The 13837-nt window shown below is 47.6% G+C and overlaps 1 protein-coding gene across 7 annotated transcripts in view; it reads right to left on the bottom strand.

Annotated features, from left to right (window-relative positions):
- Positions 1-13837, bottom strand: part of MPRIP (myosin phosphatase Rho interacting protein) — a 218247-nt gene that overhangs the window by 51882 nt on the left and 152528 nt on the right. For 5 of the 7 annotated variants that reach the window (XM_053364529.1, XM_053364527.1, XM_053364528.1 and 2 more), the window contains exons 6-7: positions 5955-6165; positions 1067-1226 (exon numbers count right to left, since the gene is read on the bottom strand). In XM_053364529.1, the coding sequence (XP_053220504.1) occupies positions 1067-1226; positions 5955-6165 (371 nt within the window). Of the gene's footprint in view, positions 1-706; positions 1227-5954; positions 6166-13837 lie in introns of all 7 variants that reach the window. The other 2 variants (XM_053364525.1, XM_053364526.1) reach the window with 1 other exon arrangement.

A 13837-nucleotide genomic window follows, 5' to 3' on the forward strand; every position in this document is an offset into this window, starting at 1 on the left:
GGTCCAGCAACTTGCTCTGCCTGCCTGCCTGCCTTCCTTCCTTCCTTCCTTCCTTCCTTCCTTCCTTTCTTTCCGAAGAAAGCTAACATTTTCCAAGCCCCGAACCAGATACCAGACTCCCTGCCCATGCTGTACGATACCCGCAAAACCCCTGCATTAAAGTCATGTCCATGGAAGAGGAGTTCCTTTGCATCCTGGATGCAGTGATATATAGTTTCAGGGCTTGGGTGCGGTGCTCTGGGAGGCAGCTAAACCAAGAACTTTTGGTGGTCACACACAAGTAAGTGAGTTGCCTGCACCTGCTTTCAGCTTCCTGGCTGCCTTGCCGTTTGCGAATCCAGATCCCAGTATCCCTTCTTCGGCACAACCAAGCAACCTCTTGAAATGCCACTTGGTTGGGCCACACTTAACGCCACCCACCCAGCAAAAATGGTCTTGCGGAGGCTGCCCTATTTGTGCCCAGCAGGCCAGCTCAAAACCCCATTCAAATATTGCCGCGTCTCTCCATCTCGGGCCTCCAGCTGTTGTTGGACTACAAGGCCCATCATCCAGTGGCCAGGGATGATGGGAGTTGTAGTCCGACAACAGCTGCAGAGACCCAAATTGGAGAAACGCCGCGAGAGGCGCCATCAGCTTCAACCGCCAGGAGCCGACCAGCTTCCTCCGAATGAGAAACCCATTGGCCATGCTACCGCCCGTTCCTTACCTCCTTTCGCTGCCAAAGAGCCGAGCCACCTCTTCCCTTCCGGGGCTGCGAGCTCGGGAACGCCGCTCCAGCCTCTTCCTCTCCGCTTGGAAAGCCTCCCGGTTACTAATCCTGACAGCCTTGGGGACATCGGCCAGGGTGGCGTACTGCCGGCTTGCTCTAAAGGAAAGGGGGCGGCCCGGCCTCTCGGCTCCCCTCGCCCCATCTCTCGCTGCCGAGTCCTTGCAGCCGGACATGGAGTCGCTCGTCAAGTCCAGGCAGTTGAGGGAGAAGCTGTACACCATTCGGCTGCCTGGGGGGCCACCTGGGGAAGGAAAGGGGCAGCTCTGCTCCGGGGAGGGCGACTGGGAGTCACTGTACCTGTTGTTGGGGGTGCTGGGGCTGGGAGGGGATGGCGGGGTCGGCAGCTGCTGCTCGTCCGGCTTCCCATCCTGTTTCGTCTTCTCCAAGGAGAAGTAGCCGCTCTCCACCCGAGTTTTCCGCCCGCTGTCGCTTCGGTCGCCGTGCATGCTGCTGTCGTCTGCGAGGAGGCAAGGAGAAGCTGGAGGTGACTGGGCTGCCCTTGGGTGCCCCCCCCTCCCCGCAGGGAACTCAGGGCTATGTAGATCGGTGGGGTGGAACTTTTTTAATATTATAAACACCACCCACCTTTCTCCTGAAGTCCTTCTGGCGGTTCCCTCACTGCGAGAAGTGAGGTTACAGGGAACCAGGCAGAGGGCCTTCTTGGCAGTGGCACCCTCCCATTAGATGCCAAGGAAATAAACAACTATCTGGCTTTTAGAAGACATCTGAAGGCAGCCCTGTTTAGGGAAGTTTTTAATGTTTGATGTTTTATCGTGTTTTTAATATTCTGTTGGGAGCTGCCCAGAGTGGCTGGGGAAACTCAACCAGATGGACGAGGCATGTATGTATGTATGTATAAATATTATTTCATTATAGTATATTATGTTTATATTATCATCATCATGGGGATTCAAGGCAGCTTACAGCACTACTGAAAGTTATAAAATACAAAGCAAACTGGCTAAAAAGAGCAAGTTGAAAGGACATCAAATCACCATTTAAAACCAGCATTAAAGTTGTTTGTGTATGTAACAACGTCGGCTAGGATTCACCCCCCCACAAAAATGAAAGGAAGAAGACGTTCCCACCAAGGAATGGGTAAGTAAGGTGAGGGACTATGCAGAATTGGCAAAATTAATTGCCAGAGTAAGAGATTCTAATGACAACTGCTTTGTGGAAGAATGAAAGCCCTTTTAAGAAAACGTCGTAGTGTGATGAACTCGCAAGCAGGATTTGAAATAGGAGCAACAGAAGGAATTAAGAGAATATAGTATGGATGTGATGGGATAAGAGAGAGAAGATACTGGGCATGGAAAATGGGGTGGGAAGTCGAACATTTTTGCTATCAAGGGCAAAAAAGAAATAAAAAGCCCATCTTGATTAATCCCAAGCATTGCACATGCTAGAATGGGCTGAAGAAAAGAAACTGATAGGCCCCGAGCAAGCAGGATTCAGACCGAACCAGTCAACTACGGACCATGTTTTAGTCTTGCACCATCTAGCCCGGAAATATTCCTCTTCAAACCGAGGCCAACTTTGTGCGGCTTTTATCGACCTTAAGGCTGCATTTGACAGCATCCCCAGAAGGTTACTCTGGGAAAAGTTGGCCCGATGGGGAATTGATAGAAGACTCTTATGGTTAATAATCCAGCTGCGTGAGGGGTCGGCTGCTAGGGTGAGAATAACCCCAGCCGGCGATCTCACAAACTCTGTGCCCATCAACAGAGGAGTCCGGCAAGGATGTATCCTGGCTCCTTTTCTTTTCAATTTATTCATTAGTGACATGAGGATACCATTGGCTGAATCTCAGGAAATCATCCATGCCCCCCGTCTCGCAAACTATCGTTGCCCATTATTACTCTATGCTGATGATGCTGTTATTTTATCCTTCTCAAGAATTGGCCTCAGGAGAGCATTAAAATTCTTTGTTTCATATTGTAAAACAAATTCCCTCACTATAAATCAATCTAAATCAAAAGTACTAATTTTCTCAAAAAGTCGGAAATCCTATAAGTGGCAATTAGATGGAAAACCTATTGAACAGGTCTATAAATTTCAATACCTGGGAGTTTTTCTCCAATATAATCTGGGTTGGAAGGCGCATATTGCACATATTTTAAACAAGGCCAAGACCCTATCCTTTGCGCTTTTGTGCTTTTTCTTTTCGGACGGGGCTCTTCATGTTCCATCTGCCTTGAAAGTATTCAAAGCTAAAGTAATTGCAACATTGGCATATGCTGTTCCTTTATGGGGGACCGCAGTAAACTTGATGCCCTTGGAGGTAATTCAAAATCAATTTCTAAGACGACTGCTAAAACTTCCTCAGTGCGTTAGTAACGCAGCTATTCGCTTAGAATTAAAAACTACATCTTTAGAAAATACTCTTTGGAGGCGCAGCCTTTGCTACTGGTTGCCCTTAAGGCATAGGCTCCCAAATCTGTATCTGATCCAATGCCTCTGGAGAGATAATTTTCCCGTCCTAGGGGCAAAAGAGATCCATTCTAAAGTAGTGACCTATGGATTGTCTCCATCAGAATTATTGGAATTGGACCTAGCCACAGCAAAAAAAAACCCTCACTCAAAAACTTGCGGAGATTGACCTACAACAAAACACCATTTTGGGTAGTGGCACTTGCTCACCATTAAATTTTGGCATAGTGCCCTCACAGCAGATACCATCTTATTTGACTTCTTTGTCTGTAGCGGCCCACAGATATGCCTTTATTAAGGCAAGATTTAACGCCTTTCCTTCCAATGTCTTGAATAATAGATTTTCCAATGGTCGGATCTCAGCGGTGTGTGTATGTGATAATAGATCTATAGAATCTTTACAAGATATACTATTCTGTTGTTCACTACATTCAGTTTCTCGGATCAGATTTTTGTCCCCTTTATTATTGGAAATCTCAGGTGACTCCTTGGAAACACAGCTAATACATTTATTGCAAGATTCTGATCTGAATAGGTCCCTTTCTGTTGCCAGATTTCTGATAACAGTATTAGCCTATAAAAGGAAAAATGGATTACTCTATGATCATTGATTTTGCCTAAATAATATTGATTTATACTGATAATTTGATATTTTAAGCGCTATATTGTTCTTATTTTAATGGAATTTAGAAACTTACGGTTTGAGATGTATTTGATTTAAACGTAATTTAATTTATTAATTTTTATCTTGTTATACCTGTTTTACTGTATGATGTATTGAATATGGGCCTATGGCCGTAATAAACTATCTATCTATCATGCTAGAATGGTGAACCCCCTGAGAGGAAGGCAAGGAAGAAAACAAGCTCTTTTGATAGCCAGCCTTGAAACACAGATAAAGGAGGAGGGAAACACTGGCTCTTCCTAGGTAGCCAAGGGGAAAACTCATCATCCTGAACAGGAAGCAGATCTCTAGCCCTTATTGTTTCGTGGAGAACAATGCAGCAGAGCTGCTGGCAGACTAATCAGAGGAGATGGGGGGCAGCGGGAAGAGGCAAAACACTGGGGACGGGAGAACGAAAGAGGAACTCACTGTTTGACAATAAATGCAGGGTAGTTCAGGTGGTGAGCCGAGAGATGCAAAATAAAATCAAGGAATTCTGCAGTTTATTATCGGTTGGAGGCAAAAGCCCTATTGCCCCCTACCTAGAGGTGGTATGGGGGCGGGGTTAGCAAACACACACATTCAAGATCCAGACACCTCTTGGCATTATTTAAATTGTGTAAACGTCGCCAGTTCCCAAACTCTGCAATGTTTTGGGAAAGCGCGAGGTAAAGAGGGTCCGTCAAGAAACGGAACTGAGAGTGAGGTCAGGATGCTCGCAGTGGGGAAGGAGGTTTGGGAGACAGTCGAGAGGGTGTCGAAGCCCAACACACAAGATATGGGGAGCCACCTGGAGGCAGAGATTAGCTCCCCCCCGCCCTGGGGTGTTCCCAATCACAGGCACACAGCCTTTTGCTTCCTTGCATGCGGGAAAGAAAAATGATTTGCTGGACTTGGGCAACAGCCCTGCCAGCCCAACAATGCCATCTACAGAGTTTGATGCAGACTCTGCCGATAAGAAAGGTGGTCTCCCATCAGCTGGGCAGGGCTTGAAAAGCTCCCTTGCAGCCCCTTCCCAATTCTCGGATTCCCTCCTCTGCACACCCCACCCAGGCCTCACACAAGGGTTTTTTTTTATTGTTGCATTTCATGCCACGATTTCCTCCGAGGAGCTCAAGTTGGCATGCAACGTTCTCCCCCTCCCCCATCTAGAGGCAGCAACCAGACTCCAAGGTCACCCAGTGCGAATTTCACAGCCAAGTTCGGACTTGTCCCCTGGTCTGCCACAGTCCTCATCCGGGAAAGGTAGAGTGACCCCTGACCATTAGGTCCAGTCGCAGACGACTCTGGGGTTGCAGCACTTATCTCGCTTTATTGGCCGAGGGAGCCGATGTACAGCCGATGTACAGTCATGTGGCCAGCATGACTAAGCCGCTTCTGGTGAACCAGAGCAGCACACGGAAACACCGTTTACCTTCCCGCCGGAGCGGTACCTATTTATCTACTTGCACTTTGACGTGCTTTCGAACCGCTAGGTTGGCAGGAGCAGGGACCGAGCAACGGGAGATCACCCCGTCGCGGGGATTCAAACTGCCGACCTTCTGCTCGGCAAGCCCTAGGCTCTGTGATTTAACCCACAGTGCCACCCGCATCCCTTCCTTGTCCGGGAACCTAACCACTAAAACCTCGCTGACTCTCACGATGAACATGCTGTTCTTGGGACGCGCCTGAAGCCACCCAAATCAGCCCCTGCAGCTCTGCCAAACCATTCCCTTTACGGCGTGTTAGCCTTGGATTTATCTTTGCTATTCTCTGATACTCTCCCAGCTCCAGCAGGCCAGAGCCATAACATATTCGGACAGGGTCACTGGGAAGTCAACACGTTCCTTCAAAACAGGAGAGACTTGACTTCTTCTCTTCGGATGTTACACAATCCTCTGCAGCAGCAAAGATAAGAGGAGGGACAGGGTCTCTGCGCTTAAATTGTGCAAGGCCTCCATGCTTTACGCAGGTATCTTCCGAAACGCGGAGATGTGGGATATAGGTGTGCTAACACAGCACGTCCCATGTGCAAAAAACATGGTTGACCCCAGACCTTCTGTGCCGGCCTTGTCCTCTCTGTTCTGTCTGAGTTCAGGGTTCAACCCTTACCTTCCTTGCTGTCCAGCGTCGGCTCCTTCAAGGAGCATCCAGGGGGGCCCTGGCCTTGCACAGGGCTTGGGGCTGGGCTGAGTCCCCCGTTGCCGTCTGGCTGGTCTTTGCTCCTCATTTCTTCCTGCCAAAGGGTGGACTTTGTGGTCGGGACCTTCTCTGCACCAGGGATGTTGCTACTGGTGACGGCCATCTTTGCCGGGCCGGGTTCCTAGGAGAGAAGGCAGAACCGTCAGGCGACGTGAATTTCACTGGCAATTCTTTTCTCTCACACCAACTTATGTCATGGAATGTAAACATGCAGCTTGGAAGCTGAACTGAGTGCTGGATCCCCTGCTGGATTAAGAACACACCTCGCCCTTGGTTATAATCACTCCGAGTTTAAGAAAATAAGAAACACATATTTGATAGGGAAGGCCTGAGTTCTGCCAGACTAGTAACAGAGCCATGGCTGCTCTTTGTGCTCCGCAAGAGACACACACAAAGATGTCTCCTCTCCCAAGGCGAGGAGGGAGGAGAAGGATGTGAAAAATGAGGAAAGCAACCTTCAGAGGATCAGTCTAGCACAGGGGTCAGCAATCTTTTTCAGCCGTAGGCCGGTCCACTGTCCCTCAGACCATGTGGTGGGCCGGAATATATTTTGGAAAAAAATATATAAACGAATTCCTATGCCCCACAAATAACCCAGAGATGCGTTTTAAATAAAAACACACATTCTACTCATGTAAAAACACCAGGCAGGCCCACAAATAACCCAGAGATGCATTTTAAATAAAAGGACACATTCTACTCATGTAAAAACATGCTGATTCCTGGACTGTCCACGGGCCAGATTGAGAAGGCGATTGGGCCGCATCTGGCCCCCGGGCCTTAGGTTGCCGACCCATGGTCTAGGACAGGGGTCTGCAACCCGTGGCTCTTTTACACCTTTGTCGCGGCTCCGGGGCGGATACTAGTGAGGGGAGGAGGCGCATTGTGCGTCCCGACACTCCCCACTGTGGCGAGCGCTGTACTGGCTGTGACGTCGCATGGGGGCGGTGCGTGCGTTAGTCACGCACCGTCCCGACGTCACCTTCCCGCCCGCCCGCTACATTGTAAGGGGCATGTACGCTGGTCACTGCATTGAAAGGGGGCATGTACGCTGGTCACTGTTTTGAAGGGGAGTGAAGAACACACACACACAAAAAGGTAACTTGTTAATTTAACGTTTATTTCTATGAGGAGGAGTAATTCTGAGGGGTCAAACAAAGAAATAATAAAAAAGTGACAAAAAAGTTATTTTTATAATGACGAGTTTTGCGGCTCCCAGGTTTTTTTTCTTTGGAAACGGGTCCAAGTGGCTCTTTTTGTCTTAAAGGTTGCAGACCCCTGCTCTAGGACTTAGCACAGGTTTAAAGGACGGGCTAGGGAGTCTGGAGGGTCTTCCCTTTATACACTTTCTTCCATGCAGACCCACCGGTCTTTAATGCAAGCTGAGTTGCACCTCAGCATTTCATTGAAAGAGACACACTTTGCTGTCAAAAATGGCAGCCCTGTACTTATTCATGTATGCTACAACAGCAGCAAGAGTCTTGATAGCACAAGGATGGAAGAATGAGGAAACCCCGACAAAAGAACAGTGGCAAGAGAAATTGATGAACTATGCAGAACTGGAGAAATTGACATACAAATTGCGAGATAAGGACAACTGTGACTTTAAAGAAGAATGGGAACTTTTTACAAATTATTTAAAAAGACAACAAAATGAACTGGACTCCTTGGCAGGTTTTGAATAAACATACACAAATTTAGTGAGGGTTAATATAGTAGATAGATAATACAAGGAAGTATGCAATTTTACAATATGCAGAGCATAACATGAGTTGAGAAATCAGAAAGAGGAGCTGAGGGAAGTCTTGGGGGGAGGGAGGGTTTGTTGGGGGGGAAAGGGGGGGAAATAATGAAGATGATTTGTTTTGATAATTTATGTTGAAATTGTTAATAAAAATTTTATTTTAAGAAACAAACAAATGGCAGCCCTGTTATGTTTAGGCATGCACTGGCTCATGTAGTAATGTCATCAAACCCCGAGTTTCCCCATCAACAGGTAGCCTGATCATTTCATGACCTGGGTAAGTGTGCCAAAATCAGGAGGATGCACAGACAGCTGCCATATACAGAGTCGGACCATGGGTTCATCTGGCTTATTAGTCTTCTGTGGCTCAGAACCTCTGTATCTCAAGGACCAACTCTGCCCATATTAACTGACCTGCACCCTGCAATCATAATCTGAAGCCCATCTTTGTCTGTCCCTTCCACAGGAGATCCAGGAGGTAGCAACACAAAAACAGGCCTTTTCAGTGGTGGCTCCCTGCTTGTGGAATACTCTCCCCAGGGAGGCTTGCCTGGCATCACCATTACGTATCTATAGGTGCCAGGAAAAAGATTCCTTCTTCACCAGGCTTTCAACTATCAACTACCTTTTTGCCTGAGTGGGATGTTTTAATCTATCATCTATCTATCTATCTATCTATCTATCTATCTATCTATCTATCTATCTTTAATGGATTTGTCTTTTACATGTTTTTAAAATGTTGGCTTTTATGTATGTCAGAGTAAGATTTTCGTTTAAAATTCTGTAAATCGCTTTGAGTTGCTGCGGCAAAGAAGCAATAAATAAGTTTAATCGTAACAATACCGTCAGGCGTAATAACTGGAGATGCCGGGGATCGAACTTGCGACCTTCTGCATGCAAAACAGATGCTCTACCACTGAGCTATGGGGGTTGTGCAGACCTGGCATCTTAAGTGTGTAGAACAGCACATCACTTTACCTGCTGCCCCTGCACTGACATCTTTGTCTTGCAATTGTCTCAGGAGAAAAATGTCATCGTGATACTGGTACTGTTTCATTTGCAACCTGCCCTACCCGATGGGCGGCAGGCTAGTTGCAGTTAAGGCAACCCTGGGCCTCAGAAATGGACCTGTGCTTTAAAATCCTGATAAGGCCATGCTCCAAAAGCCATACCGATGGGAAAATAAAACAGGACAAACCCTGGGGTACAGCCACTGCTGCGGAATCGCCAACATCTTTCTTGGATAGTTTTTACGTGCCAGGTTAAAATTGTCTACTTCTGCCACACCGCCTAGATTTAGCTTTTTAGCCTCTGTGGTTTTTAATCTTTTTACAGACTTGAAAGTGTTCTTGGCCAGAAGGACTCTGAGCCTCTCCCCATTGTTGATGCTCTTCCTGGTTATAACTTCATGTTGGTTTCATTGTTTTTAAGTGTTTCTGCTACTGTAAACTGCCTCAAGCTTTGTGCACTGGAAAGACAATGCTGATATTTTCAAAATAAAGTAAGCTATTAGCATGTGCAGATAGTTTGGAGGGAAAGGGTCACAGCCTATCTTGCTGAAGGGGGTGGATTAGGAGTCGGAGGACGGGTTCCCCCTTTCTTCCTATATACATAAAAATGCAAGGCTGTCATCACACAGCCCCCATTGGAGGATTCGTAGTGCTGCATCACAATCCTGCATTTGCATGAAGAAATCAGGTCAGGAAGGTGAAAAGCAAGCTTGGTATAGTTGTCTGAGGTGGGAAGGGGAAAATCTGGGTCATTAATGTGGAAGAAATGGGAGTGGGGTTGGTGAACGGAGCTAGCAAGGGTAGCAGTTTTTTATTTCTGCACATCTAACATGAACATTCTCCCTTCATAGCTCCTTTATTCCTTCTGCATTCTGGTTTCCAGCAAGACACCTCTACCCACCCCAGTCTCCAAACAGCTGAGGGCCACAATAACATGTGCACACAAATATCTTATTTATAGATTTTTGTGAAGCTGCCAGACGCAAAGGCAGCCTCACCGGGGAATGGTTAATGAAGGACTTCCCAGAGGCAACGGGGGGCTAAGCGCTGAGTTTCAAAAAGAGGAGAGAGCTTTTAATAGTCGTCTCCCGCAAGGGGCAGGAGTCAAAAATGGAAGAGAAGAGCAAAAGGTGGTTTTAGAAACACACCACTTGGACCTCTTCCAGAAGCGGTGCGCCTGGGCGCACGAACACATCAGGGTCGCTCCTCAAGGATGAGGAAGGCAAATCCACCTCACCCTTTTCTCGGGGTCCCCTACACCCCCAAGACACCATTGTGTGTCGCAGCTACAAAGTTAAAGCAACAAAGATAAATCTTTCTCTCTGTGACCATGAGAACTTGAAACTCGCCTCACGGGACAAAGTGAATATTGTTTTTACATAGTGGAGAGATGAAGAATTGGAAGTTCTTTACTTTCTGAATCTTATATTTCTCTTTTAACCGCTTTTCTACTCTTCTCTCTCTCCCCCCCCCCCTTTTATGTTTTTATTGTATATAGATCAAAGTCTTAGTTTGGATAAAAAAGGGGTGATATATTAAGCTTTGTATTTTTCTCTATAAACCTCAGTCAATTCCTCAGTCAAAAACACCTAGAAACTTGCCATGAGTTTCAGGGAGAACTTGCAGAGTCACATGAATGAGAAGACGTTGTTAAATTGGTACAAATAGCAGTTTAACCAGCGGCACAAGGGGTCAGGTGTGTGTCTGGCTGTCAACCAGAAGGTCGGTGGTTTGAGCCCACCCTGGGGCACAATTCCTGCACTGTGGGGGGACAGGAATAGATGACCCCCGTCTATGAAATGCATGGCATCGCGTTGACTTGGAAAGGCACACAAACCTCACTTCAGTCAGGTGAACAAACCTGGCCCAGAAGCCTTCGCTAAGCCCTTCCAGACAAATAGATCCAGAGATGGATGACAAACTTCGCTCGACTGCCTGCATCCCTGAAACCCCTCTGGAGTATATCGTGGGGATGTTGCCATGGCAGAGGCCTCTGTGACTCTCACACACCTGCATTGCCCCTGGTACTTCCAAGCCAGGAAAGAAACTGCTTGGCAACCCTCACAAGTAGGAAATGAATGCCTCAAATACAGTGGTACTCAGTTTTCGAATGTAATCCATTCCGGAAGACCGTTCCGAGTTCCGAAACATTTGAAAACCGAGGCGCAAAGGGAGGCCTGCAGGAAATTGAGAAAAATAACAAGTAAAAGCAGCAGAAGCCGTTTGACTTCCAAGGCGTGTTCAAAAACGGAAGCATTTACTTCTGGGTTCTTGGCGTTCGAAAACCAAAATGTTCGACTTCCGAGATGTTTGAAAACCGAGGTACCACTGTATACCCTCGAGATATACCCCAAACGAGGAAGTGCCTCACAGTGGAGTTTGTACATCTCTTGAGGGGATTTTGAAGTGGGACGGATATTGTCACAATCGCCTCCGATTACAAGCAATCCCCTCGCTCTCTGAGAGGCTGAAGGTGACCACACACACCTTAACTCAGCCTGAGGTAAAATTCCCCCCACTGCTTCATTGGTGGCCAAGCCCCACATTGCAGTTGTACTAGGGGGGAGGGATGCTTCTCCCACAGGCCCCAAACCAACCCGGTAGACAGGCTCCCTCTTTTGACTACAGTCCTCAAAGCATTCTGGGTAGTTATCGTTTCGCCCTCTGGAATAGCAGAGTGTGCATGCAAGCAGGACTTGGAGCACCGTGAAGTGAAAAAATGTCACAAAGCACAATCTCAAACCCCCATCCAGATAATTCCATTTACTGGAAGCAGAACCCCCTTCCAAAAATTTTCCTAGGCATGTAACATGCCTCTATAGCAACCCAGACAGATGGGCAGGGTATAAATAATAAAAGTATTATTCTTGTTATCATCTGTGCTGCCACTCAACAGAAGCACCCAGACAGCACAAGCTTTCCCCCTAAATCAGCATCATCTCCGGAGATGGCCTGGTTGGGAAGAGACCAGCAGGCGCTTCTACTCGCCTTGCATCTTCCCCCAAAATCCTACTTACCTTATTTGGTGCTCAGGAGCTCAGATCCTGTCATGTTTCCAAGAGGTTGCCGCGGCAACCAAGTGCAATCCAAAAATATGATTATTATTTGGCCAGCTTTTTTTTTTTTAAGCCCCTTCCCAATTTTTTTTCCTCTTTCAAAAACAGAAAAGAAGAAAAGGGGAACAGCTTAGGGGGCGCTGGGATCGCACTGCGTGGGGGCTTCCTCTTTGCCGGCCTCAAGCAAAGCACCCGCAAACCCTGAAATGCTCTGAGGTTTCGAGTCAAAGGGCAGGAAAAAGCAGCTGCCTGCCTGGTTTATTTTGGAACACAAACACTAACCATCTGAGGGCTCTGGGAGAGAAGTACAGCACCGAGGAGAGGATAGCACCAACCATTTCACCACAAGCCACTGTGGGAGAAATCGGCTGAGAATGGATGGAACGGGGCCTAAATCGGCAAACCCAAGGATGCATGCAATCCAGCATGTAATGTTTTACTGTTGCTATAAAGGTAAAGGTTAAGGGACCCCTGACCATTAGGTCCAGTCACGGACAACTCTGGGGTTGTGGCACTCATCTCGCTTTACTGGCTGAGGGAGCCGGCGGACAGCTTCCGGGTCAGGTGGCCAAAATGACTAAGCCGCTTCTGGCGAACCAGAGCAGCGCACGGAAACGCCGTTTACCTTCCCGCCAGTGTGGTACCTATTTATCTACTTGCACTTTTACGTGCTTTTGAACTGCTAGGTTGCTATGGCCATTGGCTAATGCGAATAAAGTTTTATTTCCTAAAAAATAATAATCCAGCATTCAGAATGAGTTGCAAAGTTTTGTGCTGGATGGATAATCTCATCTTCTATGCACACACGGAAAACCCAGTTCTGTAGTCCTTCTGGTCTGATAGCTATGCAAGAACCACTCCAGAGCAGTGGAAACAGGGTGTGTGGCTTCCGAGTAGGATCTCAAGGGCTCTGGGGCCTGGCTACCATCTCCTCCCTGACTGGCAGAAGCAGAACTCTGCAAAACAGGCCTCTGCAAACTTGCTTAGTTTGCACTAATGTGGCTTGCAACATTTCCCTCTCCTTGGTGGAGAATGGAGCACAGCGCAAGCATTAGCTTAGCTTCCTTCTGGAGATGGCATCAGACTCTGCCTCACGAACCCGCAAGGAGCTGGAAGGCATGTGGGCACCTTGAGGGGAGTGAAGCCAGTTGCAGAGGGCAGCCCACAAGCAGCTGACCTCTCCTGCTTTCCAAGGGCACGTGGGTCCCACACAGAACTTGGAAGGACAGCCTGCGATGGAGAAGATGCTCAGAAGATCGGAGAAGTGGGGTCACACGAGGCTCAGGTGGCCTCAGCGGCACAGAGTGCCTTCCATCAGCTTGGGCTGGCAGCCCAGCTCTGCCCCAATCTGGAAAGGGATAGCCTAACTTCTGTTGTCTATGCTCTGGTAACCTCGACGTTGGATTACTTCAATGCGTTATACGTTAGGCTGCCTCCAAAGACGGTTCGAAAATTTCAGCTGGGACAAGGTGGTTTGAGCATCTTATGCCAATTCTGACCCTACTGCACTGGCTGCCAATTAGTTTCCAGGCCTAATTCAAAGTGATGATTTTAATCTATAGCACCTTAAGTGGTTCAGAACCACAATAACTCAAGGACTCTCTCTCTCCACATGAAGCGACCTGGACCCTAAAATCATCCTCTGAGGCCCTTCTTCCATGTGCCCACTCCACGAGAGGTCCAGAGGGTGGCAACACGAGAGCGGGGCCTTTTATGCAGTGGCTCCTCATTTGTGGAATGCTCTCCCCAGGGAGGCTCGCTTGGCAACTTCCTTATACACCTTTAATCGCCGGGCGAAAACGTTCCTCTTCAACCAGGCCTTTGGCATGACATCCGATGTCCTTTTAAATGTGTTATGGGAAAAGCTGACTGGAAAACTCAGAAACCAAGAGGATAAAAACTTTATAAAAGAATGGGAAAATTTTATAAGTTATTTGGGAGAGCACTATAAGAACAGGATTTTGACCCACTTGTCGTGTAAAA

The sequence above is a fragment of the Podarcis raffonei genome, chromosome 14, assembly GCF_027172205.1.
Source record: "Podarcis raffonei isolate rPodRaf1 chromosome 14, rPodRaf1.pri, whole genome shotgun sequence".
Lineage (NCBI taxonomy): Eukaryota > Metazoa > Chordata > Lepidosauria > Squamata > Lacertidae > Podarcis > Podarcis raffonei.